General features: G+C 39.2%; 1 protein-coding gene across 14 annotated transcripts in view; it reads right to left on the minus strand.

Annotated features, from left to right (window-relative positions):
- STAU1 (staufen double-stranded RNA binding protein 1) overlaps positions 1 to 17,263 on the minus strand; it is a 50,860-nt gene extending 33,597 nt beyond the window's left edge. For 7 of the 14 annotated variants that reach the window (XM_037164410.2, XM_037164409.2, XM_037164408.2 and 4 more), the window contains exons 1-3: positions 17,174 to 17,263; positions 7,580 to 7,650; positions 848 to 1,136 (exon numbers count right to left, since the gene is read on the minus strand). In XM_037164410.2, coding sequence (XP_037020305.1) covers positions 848 to 1,052 — 205 coding nt within the window. In that variant the 5' untranslated portion in view covers positions 1,053 to 1,136; positions 7,580 to 7,650; positions 17,174 to 17,263. Of the gene's footprint in view, positions 1 to 847; positions 1,137 to 7,579; positions 7,651 to 13,436; positions 13,594 to 17,173 lie in introns of those variants that run through there. The other 7 variants (XM_037164411.2, XM_037164413.2, XM_037164419.2 and 4 more) reach the window with 5 other exon arrangements.
- Positions 17,264 to 18,262: the final 999 nt, after the last annotated feature.

Below are 18,262 nucleotides of genomic sequence, written 5' to 3' on the forward strand. Positions count from 1 at the left end.
ATAGGTTTACAAAGTAAAGGAAATCAGAGAATGAAATGCAAAGGAAACTGTCAGGTATAAGGGACTGAAAGGCATTTGTTACAAGGTGACTCCAGCATGGAGACATGTGGACACTCCACTGAACTAGATTTGCCACGTTAGGGAGGTGGGAGAGAAAATACTGTTTTTTAGGGGTTTTTTTCTGAAGTATTTCAAGTCTTTCCTAATCAATAAGCACAGTTAGTTCATTTTTAGTTTCCTAATGAGATTTGAATGCGTCTAAACTTATTTCCTTTTTTAAAAATCCCTGCTTCTTTGTTCAGTCTCTAAGTGGTCCTCACTATGATTTCTGAACTATCCCAGGAATCTCTTCAACTTAAACTTATTCAAAATAAACATTAACAAATGCCAATGCACTCTTCTGCTTGCCAGTAAAGCTGACTGCCCCCTTGCTTGGGATAAAATCTTACAGACATAGAAAAAGGAGGCTTACACTTACAAAAGTTCTTTGTCAATTCTGGGAAATCATTTTAAAAGCAAAATTTCCCCATACAACAATGACTATCCAAAGTGAAAATTTCTGTTCAATTCTTCCTGCCAGCGACCACTTTATAACAGACTAGGCTTTAGTTTAGTTTTCAATTCTCTTTTTTTTACACTTTGAAATGGTCTGTCAAACGAGGCCTCCATCAACCCAATACACAAACAAGTGTTTTACATCTGGGATAAAGAAGCTTGGGCAGTAATATTTTCTTCTGCTTCCTGAAGGTAAATTTGAGAGCTCCCTACATCTGCAATCTACTTATCAGATCAAAAAACAGGCTGAGAACACATTTGAAACAGAAGACACTTGGATTCATACGCTTACCTGCAGCTGCACTGGTGGATGTAATAGATGCAGAGGGTAAAGCAGAGTTTTGAATAGGTCTACCTGCATTTTCAGAGGGTAGAGAGCTAGTAGTAGAAGGAATACTCATCAAAGGCTGTGAGAGAAGAGACTGGTTCTTGTTCAGTATTTGGCTCCCTGAGAGAGCAGCAGATGGGTTCTGAACTTGCACTTGAACTTGAGACATGGTCACTTTCAACAAAAGTGAATAACTGCAGGTAAACAGCTTTCAGTGCAGGTTAATTCAGTGCTATGAAGTCTAAAGTTCTACCTAAAAGTTGTAAGAAAAAAAATAAAAAGGTAAATTATAGAGGAGATATGTAATTGCCAATATTTAGTCAAAATTGGTGTCACCTTCTCGAGTATGAAAAACAGCCCCATTTGGTATGTAGCTATGTTGATGTATTATAAATGTTTCTCCTTGGTATACAAGAAGGTTCCTGGCCTTGTGATTTTCTCAAGTGTCTTTAAATTACTCACAATACCCACATGCTCTGTATGTTCATTTTATGAAGAAAATCAGGCCCTGGCTGGTATGGCTCAGTGGACTGAGAAGCAGCCTGCAAACTGAAAGGTCACTGGTTCAAGTCCCAGTCAGAGCACATACATGACTGGGTTGCAGGCCAGGTCCTCAGTTGGGGGCATTTGAGAGGCAACCGATGGATGTATCTCTCACACATCAGTGTTTCTCTCTCCCTCTCTTTCTCCCTCTAAAAAGAAAGGAAGGAAGGAAGGAAGGTAGAAAATCAGTAGGGTATAATAATATTTACTGGCGAATATTAAGAATTGCAAACTGCAGCTTATATTCAAAAACACAATTTTAAAACATGGAGAGGTTTTTCCATAGTATATGGGATATGATAAAGGTTTCTGGCCTCAAAATTAAGAAGCTGAAAGCAAACCGGGTTACACCATTAGTGGGTGAATGTAAACACGGCTTCCATTTAAGGGCCTCATTAAGTGCTCAGACTGGCACCTTCGGGGCCTTCCTTTAAGTTGACTGAAGAGAAGTATTTCTCAGCTTTGCTGTTTCTTTGTATAATGATAAAAGATCAAATCTGTTTTCCTAAGAGGTTTGTTTTGAAATGATCTCATTTAACTACAGACAGACCCCAACGAAAAAAACTGTTAGATCCATATCAATGCTTGACCCTGAGAAATCATCTAAATAGCAAAGAACATTCTATAGTATATATACAATTAAAAGCAAAAATGGAGAAGATGAAGAAAGGAACGGACTTCAGATTGGCAACATTACTGCTGTGGCCGGTGGGGGTAGAGCCTCTACCCTCGAGAAACAGACAAGAATGTTTTACTGCAATTTGTGAGCCCCAAAGGCATTCATTCATTCTTCCTAAATAAATTTTGATTTCTCCTCAAGTCAAAAACAAGGATAGTTTTGCTCATTTTCATGACCATGCGTCAAAAAGCTGAAAATACTAAAGGCAAAAGTACTCAAAAGTAACTAGTAGCAACAAAGAACAGAAAAAGCCAACCAAAGCAGAAACCAGCAAATGTTTTATTACAGAGTAACTGTCACTTTACTTTTTAAAAAGTCTCAAAATGATTTTCAGTGAAAGCTGGACCTCTAGAAAGAGATGAATGACCAGAATAATTAAGTTACTTGAGAAGTCCTGGCACATTCTCTCTTGCTTAGGGCAAAAGGCTGCAGAGCTCAACTAAATCAAACCAAATCTAAAACCAAACTCAAAACCTCAGATGAAATATGACTTTGGATCACAGAAGCATAAACACTACCCTCTTCGAAAAAACTGCCCGATATTGCAGTTGTTCCTTGTTTCCTTTTGGAATCAGAACAAAGTAACAACTCCAGTAAAGATCTAGACTATGGTCTTAGCAGACAAGCGGCCAGTGTCAGAAAGAAGCCCCAAACCATTTAAGGCAGGGGTGTCCAACCTTTTGGCATCTCGGAGCCACAGTGGAAGAAGAGTTGTCTTGAGCCACACATTAAATATATTATGACACCTAATCACAAAAAAACCTAATAATGTTTTAAATCTCATCATGCAATAATTTACAATTTTCTGTTGGGCTGCATTCATAGCCATCCTGGGCTGCAGGCTGGACACCTCCGAAGCCAGATGTGACCTCGCTTTATTGTCTTTATTTCCTTCAGCTGCCAAAATACAAATATTTCTCTCTTGCTCTTCCCCCTCTCCCTGTCTTTCTAAACTCTGTCTTGAGGGCATTTTTCTACCCTCCCTCCAAAATCATTTATAGCATACTCACAACTTCAGGACACCAACCACAGGTCACAGGTCAAAAAGTAGCCAAAGCAAGTGTCTGCATCAGGGTCTACCCATACCCCAGAAGGAGCAACCCGACCCTGCTCTGGGTGGCTCTGAGAGTCTGAGAATGAATGAATGAACTAAGTTTAGAAAGAGAAGGGCCCAAAGGGATCTTTTTTGGCTAACACTGTCTATAGCAGGCCCACTGCCAGAATTTCCATCACAGACAAAAATACACAGGTTTTCTAGAAGTTGAGAAAGGGAACAAATAGGCTTTTAAATAACTGTCCCCAAAATGTTAACCTCAAGTTCACCTGGAGATGTTATGTCTTTACAACAATTGGTTGAAACAAGTAGTTCAAAACTGCAAATAAAAAAAATTTTAAGCCCTCTTAATAAGGCTGTGTACTTCATGAATTTTTAATTCCTACAACATGACCAATACTAAGACCCCCAAAACAGTACTCATTTGCTAATAAATGTTTAGTCATTTGCTAATTTAACACTTCTATGTGTCTTTAGGCCTGAAAAGAGAATCTAAAGCAGTCATTCTAAAGAAGGGGTCATTTTGTTCCCCAAAAGCATGTGACAGTGTCTGGAGATATTATTCGGTTGTCATAACTAGGGGCTGAGGGGACCCACTAGTATCTAGTGGGTGGGGGGGGTCAAGGATGCTGTTTCAAGTGCACATATACTAACTCACAAAATAAAATCATACTAATATAACAAGTAGCTTATATTTTCTTAAACAGAAAAAGAAAACCCCTTTTTCACCTCAAAGGCTCTAAAAAAAACAGATGCTAATGTTTTACCCAAACAGATGCTCCTCTCCCAGAGAGGCCATCACAGTTATAAATGGGGGGAAATATTGTTTACCCACGTAACTCAGAGAACAAATGTAGCTTTTGACTACTGCTGTTTATATAGTTCACAGCAGCCTTCAGAGGAATCATGGAATTTGGGGTATATTACTTCGGTATAAATTTAGAACCTGTTGCTCAACAGTACTCAGTCCTGAAGATTAAACCCTTAAATGAAAAGATGTTTTTTTTTCCTTTTAACCTATCTTTAAGGATTGTTTTCTACCAGATACATTAGGGATTCAAGAGATATTAAAATACTTTGTTGGAGTCTCCTTATAAAAGAACAGTGTTTTACACACAGTAAAATGAGGCTGTCGAGTTTGAAACACAAAGACTCCTCGGTTTTCCCTGGGCTGGAAACACCTTTGACTGGTCACAGCCTCTGCTGTGCTACTACTTCCCTACCTCCTGCCCCCTGCCCCCTGCCTCCAGCACAGATGAGGTCCTTGGTTTTTTTCCTGTTTGAAGAGTTTTAGACACCAATTCAGGAAAACACATTCATTTTATTCTCAAATTCTAAATTTATGAAGCATGTATCAGTACTGCAACACAAAGAGGAGTGATAAAACAGCATTATGGGTTCCTCTTTTGAAAAGACTCCTAATTCCAAGCCCTTGCACTCCCAACTTTGGCTTGGTGACAAAAAAAAATCTCATAAATACAGAATCTCACCTTGGCCGGCAGCTTTCATTTTACACGTGCCAAGGCTTTTTAATGGGTTGTGGGGAAGAGGAATATAGGCACACCAACCCTACGAAAGCATTTTTTAAAAATTATACATGATGTGCTACAAAGTGATCAGGCACAATATGCATATTCTTCACTAAGCAGTGAATCATCAAGAGTAGGCCACACTGAATACAGTCTGAATGATGTGTTTAATACACAAAGAGGCAGACTCCTAGAAATAGTTAACAGAAATATCCACAATGATGCGTAGTCTTATTCATTCTCAACTAACAGATTGTTAAATCACTGCAGTATGACGTAACTACTTCAAAAATTATGGAAAAACATCATTTTCAACATCTTTTTTTTTTTACTGGATTAACTCATGATTTATAAATGAAGTAGCTATACTTTTTTGCAATCAATATGTCATTTACCATTGTAGTTACTGTTGTCTCCAAACAAGATATGTTTAAAAAAAGAAAGAAGTCCTCCCAATTCTAGACAAGATTTTAAGACAACCACAAACATTTCACTAAATATCTCCCCAAAGATGTTTATTAAATCTTATGTAGTATGAGAACATAGGAATACTCCAGTTCCTTGCCATGATAGGGTACTAACAGTATCAATAACAATTTTAGGATATATTCATTCAATGTTCAACAAAAATTTACTAAGCATGTACTACATATGAACCCTTATATGCCAAATTACACGTTCTCCAGTAATACAAAGGAGTTAATCTATTAAACTTTTCCTCAAAAATACAGAAGAGATCTTTAAGCAATGAACTATAAATCTGCTCATCTAATTTTTGAGATGCTCCATTCTCAGAGAAACTTTGACACCACCACCAAAACCATTAAGGAATATACCACTTTTCCTACAATAGCCTTGAGATACACCTAAAATATCTTTACATCCGACAGTTATTTTCAAGACACTTTTCTGACATATATTTGTAGTTGCAATGTGGTTGTATGTTTTGTGCAAGTTAGCTCACTTCCCAATTCACCCCTCACCAGCACCTGCCATCCCCTGTACCCTGGAAACAGCAATTCATTGACTACAATAAGTATCTAAACACCCACAGATAGGGCACCCACAAGTATAGAAACATGGCAATCACTATTATCAGACATAATCATTTCCAAAAAGACAATGTCAATATCAAGTAAATAATGTCCAATTGTAGGCCCACATGTCAAAACACAACACTAAATGGTTCTTTAAAAGAAATATGACCAAACTACTTAAAACAGGTGGGGGGGGGGGGAGATTATGTACTAGGTGCTCAAGAGAAAGACCTAGGAAAAGTAGCCCTAAGAACACACAATCACTTACAAGACAATAAAATCAGCCAAAAATAATGCCTGGAAACAACCCAGGCTGTTCAAGACCTTTGCATCCAGTATAAGTGACTGAATGTGGCCTGCCTCGTAATTGGTCTGATGCCAACTAGGCAAGGGAGGATTTTTCTTCCACACAAATGTAACCATTGGGTGGTCCATTTAAAGAACCACTCCCTAAAAGAAAATTCATTATTAACTGTTTATTCTAGAAAAATCATCACACCATATTGTGCACTGAAGTGGAAAAAATTACCCCCTCAGCCTAACAAGCTGCAACTTTAATTTCTAGCTTTGAAATCTTATCAAGCTCCCCTCTTCCCTTCCCTAGAGAAATTCTTAAAAATAACTAAACTCAAACACATTATTTTTGTAAACTGGAAGTGTTTTTAAGATCTAAACTTATAAAAACATAGAAGAATGTTTTAAACCAACCAAAATAAATCTCTATTTGTAATATGGTAGAGATTTTTAAGAGCAGTACCTTGTGACATATTCTTAAACGAGGGGTTTGGTTCAACATAACAGTTAACTGCCTTTTCCTTTCAAAAAAGAAAAACTGTACTCTGTAACCATGTGCCATCTACCTAGAAACATGATGCATTTACTATCGTCTTCATGCAAAACAACCAGTGCCAAGACCCAGTTTCTAAGAAACCAGCCTCGCTGCTAAGTAGCAACCAACAATGTTAAATCAGACCAAGCTTCTGAGTTGTGGCTTTCAGTTATACTCCCAAATCAGAAAGCAATTATATATCCAGCTCTTGGCAATCCACTGCCCAGTGCCTCAGTTTCCCCAAGTCATTTTATAACAGGAGGTCTGACAGTTTCAGTCCTACCAATCAGAGATAAGACCCTCAAAGAATCCTAAGGCTTGGTAAGTTATTCAGTTCTTTCAAAAGAAAAGCATTATACAAATTCAATGTGGTGAGTGTAAATCCATTCACTGGGCTTTGTACAACTTGTCTAATTTCCTTAATGCTTCAATTTCCTCCTTCCAAAGAAAGCTGGGTTAACTTGTCTACTAATTACCACCTCAGAGATTTGATATAATAATCAAATCAGCTCTTAGAGGGAAAGTGTGAAAAAGGACTATAAAATCTTAGGAGCACTCTCACAAAGCTTTTTTGATCTAGATAATCACAAGCAGCCAGTGGGAAATGGCCCTTGATTCCTAACCCCATCTCACAACAGTGCTCAGCACTGAATTAGGTCTACAGGTTTGAAAATCAAGTTTATGTAAACGATCTGAGAAATCAAAGAAAAACTACAGAAGTTTCTATAACCATGACGCTTAATGACTGAGTGACATTAATGACAACTTCAAGGGTCAATTTTCACAGCTCTGCACTCAAAGTATATGGCAGTTCTGGCCAGAGGGTTTTTACACGCTTGCCAACAATTTCCCCTGAACTTAATTACTTTCTAATTAAACCTCAAGTAAAAAAACTACATAAAGTCTCTTCTGTTTCTCTAATATTACAGCCAGAAGTAAGTCATTTTCCATACCAGTCACTGAAGAATTAAAAAATATTATGGATTACCAACAGGCCTGAAATTATAGAGCCAAATTAGGTGTACCTTAAAAAGAGGTGCTCCGGGAACAATGTTGTTTTGGTTCAGATCTGAGTGGTTATGTGGTTAGAAAACTCCTGGAAAATAAGAAATAATAATTTACTAGAGGAGATCTTTTTCTGAAAATGAAGATACATATTGTTAAAGTTTGGGGGAAACCTAAAATCTACAAGCAGAGAACCTTCTGAAAACATGACGTTGTGGCTGGGGAGCCTACAAAAGGCACAGCTGCAGGGACATGAACAGGAGAGGCACAGCAGAAACTTCCTTGTCAGTCACTTCCGGTGACAGAGCTGTCAACCTAAGGTTTATTTTTTAAAAAGGAACTGGACATCATCTACTGACTGATCACACAAACCTGATTTTTAAACTTTTAACTACTGGCTCAATATTTTATTTATAAATGTCCTTACCATGTGCTTGCGAATGCAAATACAACTACACAGGAATTTTACAAAAAGGCATTTTGCACATAAATATTCTTAACATCAAATTGCAAAATACAAGAAAGCACATTACCTCTAGTAAATTCAAATCATAAGCTTTCTTTAGAAATGGATTTCAAGTGATACGAGAGTTTAATTCTCAAACTCTCAGGGCTGCTTGAGGTTCCCCTCTTTTTAAATGGTAGTAGTCAGTAGCAAATATAATTAATTCCTTACCTTGGGATACTTTTTGTGTTTTTACAACATAATTGTACTCCAATTTTTCACTGCCACTGTGACTTAATAAACAATAAAAAGCAGCTGTTCACTGTCCAAATGAATTTAGAAATAAAGTAAGGTGTTCTCATTTGCTTTACAGTATTTTAACAACTCAAGCTTTTTGTAAACAGTGTACGATACTAACAATTTTCCAATCTAGAACCCTTTGTTCCATAATATGACCCATTCAAAAGACTAGCATGAGTGGAAACAAAACGGCCTCCAGCAGCCCACACAGATGTCTAGACCACCCACCTAACAGAGCCCATGCCTTTTACCAATGGGGTTTTTCTCAATTCAAACCCATCTATGCTGAACAATTATGGTACATTTTGGGTATCTAGGTTTCCAGCCCAAAGCAAAATTAGATTGGAAACAAATAAGTGCTAAAGTTGGACATACGAAAATGGTAAGAAACAAGCACCAACAACTCAGAGCAAAGTAGAAAAAGAGGAGTGGGGGAGAAGTATCGGTCTGCAAACATTTAGATTTCAAACATCTTTGCACGAGTGATAGCTGAGATTCATATACACATTTACACTTCCTTAAACATTTTTAAATCCTCCAACCATTTTCAAATGATAATACAAAGCCATCAGGATTATTACTAATATGTAGATATAGATATAGTACTGCCTCCAAACTGCAGCAGAGAAGACAGTGATTAAGCCCAATTTGCTTTCTTTCCCACTCAAGAAAGCATACCTTAATCCAAGAGAGTGGATTAAATTCATTGCTTTATCCCTTCAATAAATAATTATTGAACAGCTACTATTTGCAGGCACTGTTCTACACATTGGGGAGAGAGGAGCACAGAAATAAGATGCAATCTCTGTCTCCGTGGACTTCACACTTGTAGGGAAATAACCTTGAACCAACACAAATGTAAATAAATAATTCACGGTGGCATTTTAATTAGCAGTAACAAATCATTTATAATAAACGTCACTTCATCATTACAGAGGACACAAGGGACCATAAAAGAGCTCCTGTTTGGGTAGGTGTCCAAAGCTGTTGATTGGGGATTTGAGTTTGGGTCCCAACTCTGGCGCTCAGGTGAATAACCCTGACCACGTTAGTCCCGTGGGCCTCAATCTTTTAATGTATTAATTGGGGTTATCACCACCAATTTCATGATTAATAAAACAATAACCATATGGTTCTTGAGTGAATTGACTAGTAATATAAGTAAAATACTTGTAAACTATGACAGGCCATACGCCAAAGTTAACTTTTAAACATCACTTTCTTAGGATATACAGTAACTGATATTATAAAATGGTATTAATAAATCACATTAAAAAATACTATTTAAAAAAGAAGAAATGTAGCAAACTTAAAAAAACCCTCATTAATCCCAAAACAATTTTTTTATTTTATTCTTTTTTTATGTTTGGTGCTTAAATTGATATGTTCTCATTAAACAGGAAAATTACCTAGAAGTAGTGCCTAGAAGTAGTCTCACTCTAACTGTTCCAGATTGTAAAGGTTCACTCTTTTACAAACCAGAAGGAAACTTATTTACCTAACTATATTTGTCTGTCATCTAGGTAAAGGGTCATGGAGCCCTAATAAGCAGGTTGGTTAAATTGTGCAACAAAGAACACAATTAGACTTATCATTAAATATAAATTATCTTCTTTCTGACATAGGAAAGGACTGCCTAGTATTTTGAACAAAATCACAACGGCATCAGCAGACAACAGGCCTATTTGTATCAAGATAGAATCTGCAAGAGTAGAAAATTCATGAACTTCAAAAAGGATAAGTGTGAATCAGACAAAACCTAGACAAAATGAGCAGATCATAAAGCTCAAGTCTGAGGGGAGCCAATATAGTAACAATTTAAGAAGCATTATCTACTCACTTCAACCCCAGAAAAGACATTTCCAACACCTTTTCATAATTAATGAGAACATGTATGTCATTACTGATTACACAGTTGCCTCGGTTAAGGTTAAACACAGAATGGAAACTCATACACCATCTCACTAAAACCCAAAATCCAAAGGCAGGTTTAATTCCATTGATCTAGCAGCCTTTAAAGGCTGGCTGTGAGTACTGCCTGGGTGTACAAGCACAGAGGCTTCTTATTCAGAAGACCATTGATTCAAAGAAATTAAAAAAGAAGTTATTCAGGAGGCAGTTCAACACCAAACAGAATGTTACCCTAAATATTCCTAATACCATTAGCCAGGAAATGGGTATTAGCGATGGCTGGGAAGCAAATGGCCCCAACCACCTAACCCTAAAATTAACCTAGAAGCTCAATTAACTCACTTTTAATTGAGCGGAGTATCATAATTCTAAAGAAACTAATTTTCTTAGCAACAACCTTGTGTATAGTTAATAAATCATTTTAAACAAACCTCATGAAGGATTATAGCAGTAATTTAGGGGAGAGCCTGCTTCAACACAGAAGTTACTGAAATATCCTTCTCCCCATTTACTTCTAAGTATTCCCCCAAACCTTTGAATCAACTTAAAAGTTTTAGTTTCATTTGACTGCCGCAATCTAGCTCAACGAACAAAAATAAACTGTAAATCTCCAAACTATTTCAAGGAAATGACAAATGGATTTTAAAAACTGAGTATTACCAAACCAGACTCTCTCCTGACCCCCAAAACTGGCCTAAAGTCCTAGTGAATAAAATCCACCCCAGCTGCAGTGGGTGGGAGAGTGGAGGAATAAAATTATCCTAAACAAAAAGCACCTGGGCCTATTTTGGAGGCAAAGTATGGTTTAGTGGAAAGAGTTTATGGCCCGGCCCCACTCCAGTTACTTGGCCTCCCAGACAGACCTCAGTATCCTCAGCAATCACGACCCTTCCTTTGCAACAACGTTTGCAAGTATCAGAAACACAACATAACCTATATAACTTTATTAACCAATGTCATCTCAATAAATTCTATTTTAAAAAATAAAACATACAGTCTCTCCTTAAACTCTTAACAGAAAGAAAGGCTCAATGAAGAGCAGCTTTTATATTATTAGTTAAATTCAATCTGACCTTTCAGATTCCTTTCCTGCATCAAATAACCCTCACTCAGTAATCCTAACCTGGCACATGGTAAGAAAGAGCTCAATAAATAGTAGCAAATATTATTATCCAGCAAATTCACTAATCCTGTGCTCAGTCACATAAACATCTATAAATATAAACTTATAACTACACACCACTTGTTTAAAAAGTACTTTAAATGGGAAGAGAGAACATGATGACTAAAATCAACCTACTCACTGGGCAACCAGTTCCAAAGCTACATACATCTGAGACAATCTGATTTAGGGAAAAGACACCGGGGCACTTAAAGAGATTTTCTTAGATTTTGTAGTCCTGTAGACATGACCAAAACAACAACAAAACAAAACCCTTTAGGACAGTTATGACCTCTGTATCAGGTTATAATAAAATGATCTGTTTTGCTTCTATTACTGCTACAAACTCACAAAATCATCACACTTCCCTCCCAAATCAGATTCCAGATTAAACAGAATCAGATAAGCGACAGACGTAGTATTTAGAATGTAATATTTCTACTTTTGTTTTCAGTGAGTATATTTTGAGGGAGCACCCTGAATACACTCCTTTAACAAATAAATGAAAGTGTGTAATTCCAGAAAACATAATTAAGTCTGCAGAGAATTTGCTTCTACATCCACAGGGATATAAATCACTTTTGTTATATAGCGACCTTATTCACTACCACGGGAATGTAAATATTTTTAAATATCTTATTAGCAATAAGTTCACAATTTTACTATTTTTAAAATAACAATTTTCTCTGCCAAGTTTTTTTACTTCAGAGTAATAATTTGTGGGCAAAACATCATCTGGTGGCATTTTAAATCACCACAGCTGTATATTCTAACACTAATTTCTCCTTAGTAGGTGAGAACACAGGATTTAGTCAACACTGTTCAAGCTTGTTAATACTTGATTTATCAGTAAGCACACCTTGGTGCAAAAATTTACTAAACAATTTCCTTTAAAAAGCAAAGTCCTAGAGTCAAAGCAAAATTAAAAATATCAACAAAGCTTTTAAAGATCTAGGAATATCTTACAGAGCTGTCTCAATTTAAAATTAACTGTGTCAGTTATGCATGCGCAAGTATTTAATGACCCAATGTTGCAATTTACTTTGAAACATATCAAAAACTAAAAGAGATGAACAGACGGAATAGGCATGATAAAGCACGTGTAGTAAAATGTTAACGGCAGAGTGTAGGTGACAGATACATAGGTGACATTAAAATCCTTTACATTTTGTTATACACACACTTGAAAATTCTTATAATAAAACATTTGGTAAAAATAACCAAAGCAACCATGTCTTCTCATAGTTCAATCTCTACCTTGTAAATTATATTTTGGGACTAGCATAAATGCTATTGTCTTGATTTTGATAAAGTTTTATTTAAAGAAGAGCTCAGGTAGGAAATTACACCAGAAGCATATTAACCCCAAAGGTCTCCATCAGCAGAAGTTAATTTAAAACAACCTGTCACAGATGTAGTAAAAAAACAAAATGTCCTTGCCATGGCTGGTGTAGCTCAGTGGACTGAGCGTGGGCTGCCAACCAAAGGGTTGCTGGTTCAATTCCCAGTCAGGCCACATGTCTGGGTTGCGGGCCAGGTCCCCAGTGGGGGCCATGTGAAAGGTAACCACACGTTGATGTTTCTCTCTCTTTTTCTCCCTCCCTTCCCCTCTCTGTAAAAATAAATAAAATAAAATCTTTTTTTTTTTAAAAAAAAAAAGGTCCTTAAATTCTCTAAAAACTGCTGAAGGCTCCAAAACCCCATTCTGAGAGAAAGAAAGCAATGCTAAAAGTTCTCATTTGAGGGGAAAAGTTTACATTTTTCCCAATTAGGCAATTCTGTGTCACTAAGTTAGACAACAAATAAGATGATCCAGTTTAGAAGTTCACAAAAACAAGGCTCCGGCCCTGGCCAAGTAGCTCAATTGTAGAGCACCAACCCAATATGTCAAGGTTGTAAATTCAATCCCCAGTCAGGGCACATACAAAAATCAACAAATGAATGCACAAATAATAAGTAAAACAACAAATCAATGTTTCCCTCCCTTCTCCTCTCTAAAATCAATAAATTAAATAATAAAAATTAAAACAAGGTCCCATGACATCCCACCGAAAAATACCTTTTTCATGAACGTTTCAACTTTATAACAGGTAAATTTCACTCTCACTCCATTCTGGAAAAGAGCATCACAGGAAGTTGCCCTGCAAGCTGAGTCCCACTCTGTGCCTCCTACGTTAAATACTTCCTCACTATTTTATGGGGGAGAGACTCTGGATGAAGCAGCACAGGACAGTCCCATGTTTAATGATTACACCCAGAATAATGTTGACAACTGGACTTCAGAATTGGAGGAGGGGAGGGAATTCTATGAGTCACGCTAATTTCTAAACTTAAGGTAACCTGTATGGATAAATTTTCTGGATGAATTTTAAAAGAGAACAATTTAGCCTGAACAAACTGTACAATATTTAGGATTACAATTCCAAAAACATAAAGGCTTACTTGAAGCCTACTGGGAAGCACTAAGCATATTTATTTATATATTTATTTATTTATTTATTTATTCATTCATTCAATTATAATTGTCCCCATTTTAGTACAACCTCTTTTTAATAAAAGATTTTACTTATTTTTAGAGAGAGGGGAGGAGAGGGAGAAAGAGATGGGGAGAAACATCAATGTGCAAGAGATACATCAATCAGTTGCCTCTGACACACCCCCAACTGGGGACCAGGCTCAAAACCCAGGCATGTACCATGACAGGGAATCAAACTGGTGACCTGGTTCGCAGGCCAGCACTCAATCCACTAAGCCACACCAGCCAGAGCTAGCACTAAACATTTTTTAAAATAAAATACATTTTCTGTCCTTTCTTAGACAACCAAATTGGTTTTCTTTCCCTAAGTCAGTGTGAAGACATATGCACAACCTTCCCCATCTCCTAGGTTGTAATAACTGAAACATAACATATATTTTCACCGTACCTGATCAAACACAAAATAAACCTACACAACTGAAATAACAACGTGACAGATCTAAAGGCTGGAAACTTCATGACCAGGAACGTGAAAAATAAGTAATAATGACAAACAATATTCCTGTCAAATTCCATTCTAGGAGAGAAAGAAAAACATGAACATCTATGCTATGAATTCATACATAGTAAATTTGTTTGTGAATACAGCAGATGGGGGTCTTAGGTAAATAATTCTACAAGAGTTTTGAAATCTAATATATCCTTTGCTTAATTCTTTTTAAGAAAAGATTTTCTTTTTAGAGAGAGGGGAGGGGAGAGAAAAAGCAGAGAGAGAGAGACACCAATTGGTTGCCTCTCAAATGCCCCTAACCAAGAACCTGGACGGCAACCCAGGCATGTGCTCTGACCAGGAGTAGAACCAGCGACCTTTCTCTTTACAGACCACGCTCAACCAACTGAGCCACGATGATCAGGGATCCTTTGCTTAATTCTTAACCTAAGGTGATAGCAGCATATTTACATGAGAACTATACAGAAACTTTGAAAGTTATTATGAATATTAACTGCTGTTTAACTCTGACAGTTATTCTCCACTAAAAGTGGTTTAACAGATAGGTCTCTCTACCAAAATAGGATTAGGGATGTCAGTATTTCTGATTGCTTTCCAATTATAATTATACTAATAGCTTAAGAACTGTGGCCTTTGTACACAAAGAAGGGAGTATTTTTGGATGTGACTTTGAAGGGGTTAAGCACTGAATCAAGAGCTAATTTGGCTGCACATTTTTTCCCTGTTGTATAGTAATCATGCATAAGGATGAGAACCCAACAAACAAAACGAGAACTGTGATTCTACTATAAAAAGTAAATGTGGTGGCAAATTAAGAGTCAGGGGCCATTTGGTAAACTGTATGTTTAGGATTTGTTTCAAAATAACCCAGTCTGGGGGAGAGGTATTACATGAAACAAGATTGACTCTGGCTATAAGTCACAGCTGAGTGACCAACACATGGCAATTCTCTATACTACTCAGCTTTTGCATGATTTCCATAATAAAGGGGTTTTTTAAAATTAGGTTAACTACTACAATATTAAAACGCCATTTCCAACAATTTTTTATTATGTCTTCTGTTGCTTGTATAGTTGTTTGCATGGATGTTTTTAAAGAGTCATCCAAAGATTTTAAGCTAGAAATGATGGCAAGATTGTGTGTTAGAAAATTCTAACTAAATGTCAGTAACAGGGAGGTCACTTTGCATTATGTTATGGAGATGGGTGTTTATCAAAACAGTTTAAGAAAGTTTACCTAAAGTAATCCAAGTACAGGAGACTCATTCAACAGAATACTTCTTAATCTTTTGTAAATGTGAACCTCCATGAGTTGCATTTTCCTAATGAAGCCTACACCAAACAACTAAGTACAGAATTAAAAGAAACGCAGTATCCTTAAAGTTGCTGCTTTATAAATCCCATCTGTCACCAGGATGACTGAAACTGCTCCCTCAACAATCCAACTGTATTTTTAGTTTTTACTTCAACAAGCAGCAATGTAATTTACACTGTTGTAAGCACGCCGATTCCTGAAAGCCCAAAATCAACCAAAAAAGTCTAGTTTAACTCTTTCCATCATCCATCACCCTCTAAACTAAAGCTGCAAGAAGGGAAGAGTGACCTTAAAAACGTCCCCACAGCTAGAGAACAGGGGCAGAACAGACTGAAGCACACATCTTCACCGGAACAGAAGAAAACTTCCACATAAGCAATACTGCGACACGGAGGTGGGGCAAAGGCTTAAAAGGAAAGTCGGCCAACAAGGAGGAGGGAATAAAAGCACAGCTGCAGTGAAAAAAAAAGTTAGAAGTTAGAGATGTAGCGCAAGAAAGGACAGACATTTTCCAGCTTCGTACACCCCCCCCCTCCAGAGCCCGACAAACAACAAGCGCTCCAAAAAGGTTTGCTAGACGCAAGCAAAGCTTCTGCCAGTAACTTTCCCAGGAATGGACTGACAACAAGAAGCTGGATGACGGCAAAAGAGGGAGCTGGTGAAAAGTCTTGCGGTTGGCTCAGCAGAGATGGCAATAGCAGCATCTTTTACAGACTGCCTACTTACAGTGTTCCAATTTAACGTACACCCCTTTCTGATATTAACCACCCAAAACAATAAACCGGGTCTGGAAGTGGGAACGCTGAACATTTCGGCCGCTAAGGGAACCCAACGAGAGGTAGGTCAACTTCTGTCCACTCTACCCACTAAGTTATAGCTTAATATCACGCTAATAAATTATGCAGACGGTTTAATGGGACACGCTGTGGGTCTGGCACTTTGATAAGCGCTTTACACGCCCCAATTCACTGAACCTTAACAGCCTTAAGAGGCAGGGACGGCATTAGCCCGTTTTTCCCAAACAAGACACAAAGAGTTTAAGTGACTTGTCCAAAGAGGCACAGCTGGGATTTGTACCCGCGTTGGACACCTGGGCAGTACACCTAACTACTATGCTACAGACACGGCAGGGGACATTTAGGGGCTGCGGACCTCAAGAACTTGAAGCGGAGACCCTCTGCCCCCGCCACGGGAACAGCTTCGGCATCCCCGCGCGCGAGCAGGAATGAGAAAAGACGGCGTGGCACCTGTTTTCTGGCCCCAACAAGGGGCGGAGGGACTGGAAGCGACCAGGGTCCAGGCCGCGGGGCGCCCCGACGCGGGGGGCGCGGGAGAACCCGCCTCCTCCGGGGAGGCCCCGCGGACAGAGAGAAGGCCGGCTGAAGGAGACCGGGTGCGCGTCCCGCCGAGGCCTAATCCCCCACTCACCGCCCACCTCCCCGCGACCGCGGCGCCCACCGCGCGGGTTCCGTCAGGCCTGGCCGGGCCGCCTCACCTGGCTGCTGCCCGGAGCTCGTCTCCTGACCGGCGGTCCTGGGCGGCGGCGGCGAGAAGGAAGGAAGGAAGAAGGAAAGAAGGAAGAAACGGCTGGAGGGAAGAGGCGGAGTGGCCGCGAAAGAGGCAGGCGCCGCCCGGCCGGGGGTCAGAGGAAGGGGTAGGTGAACCAGACACCGCCGCCGCGGGCACAAACGCTGAAGAGCTGCTCCAGCGCCCGCAGCCCAGCAGGAAGTGACGGGGGAGGGGCCTGTTCCCGCCCCCAGCCCCCCCTTCCAGCTCAGCCCCACCCCCCGCCAGCTAGTCGGACCACAAGTCCCGGCGGGCGCTGCGGCAGCAAATGGGCTCGCAAGGCACGCCGGGAGCCTAGCGGGCTGGGGCCTGGTTTTGCTTGAGCCGCCAAGTCCTGCCCTGGGGCCTGCTGGGAGTCGTAGTTCAGGCGGGAGACGTGGGCCGCACCGGGGAAGCGGGGATGGCTTTGCTTCTTTTCTCACCCTTGTTCGTTCTTCCGGTTGTTCTCTCTGTCCTTTTTCTTCCCCGCTTTGATTCCACCGTTTCTCTTTCCCTCAATTCCTCTTTTCGTAAATGTTTATGGAGCTGAAAATGTGGTGTTAAAGAGGCATACAAAAGTCCCTGCCTTCAAGGAGCTTCCATTTTAGTGGAGGTAAAACAAAAAATCAGTAACGTTTATAGTGAGTTAAGGCAAGAAGTGCCAGATTACTATTTCTTTCCTACAGCTCTAGATAAGTATATTTTAGCAGCCATCTTCTATGGTATGTTGGGGTTTGGGGATGGGGAATCTTTGACCTCTAGAATCACATCCTGAAGAATAACAGCTTTGTGAGAGGCCCAGGAAGCTGAGTGAAAGAACGGCGGATGTCCTCCTCTCACTTGCTTCCCCACTTTTTTTTTTTTCTTTTTTAGAAAGCGGGGAAGGGAGAAAGAAAGAGGGAGAGAAATATGTGTGACCGGCTGCGTCTTGCGCGCCCCCAACCCAGTACCTGGCTCACAACCCAGACATGAACCGAACCAGTGACCCTTCAGCTTGCTAGACAACGACCAACCCAGCGAGCCACCCAGTCAGAGCTGC

The sequence above is a fragment of the Artibeus jamaicensis genome, unplaced genomic scaffold (assembly GCF_021234435.1).
Source record: "Artibeus jamaicensis isolate MK-2021 breed Jamaican fruit bat unplaced genomic scaffold, CSHL_Jam_final contig_685, whole genome shotgun sequence".
Lineage (NCBI taxonomy): Eukaryota > Metazoa > Chordata > Mammalia > Chiroptera > Phyllostomidae > Artibeus > Artibeus jamaicensis.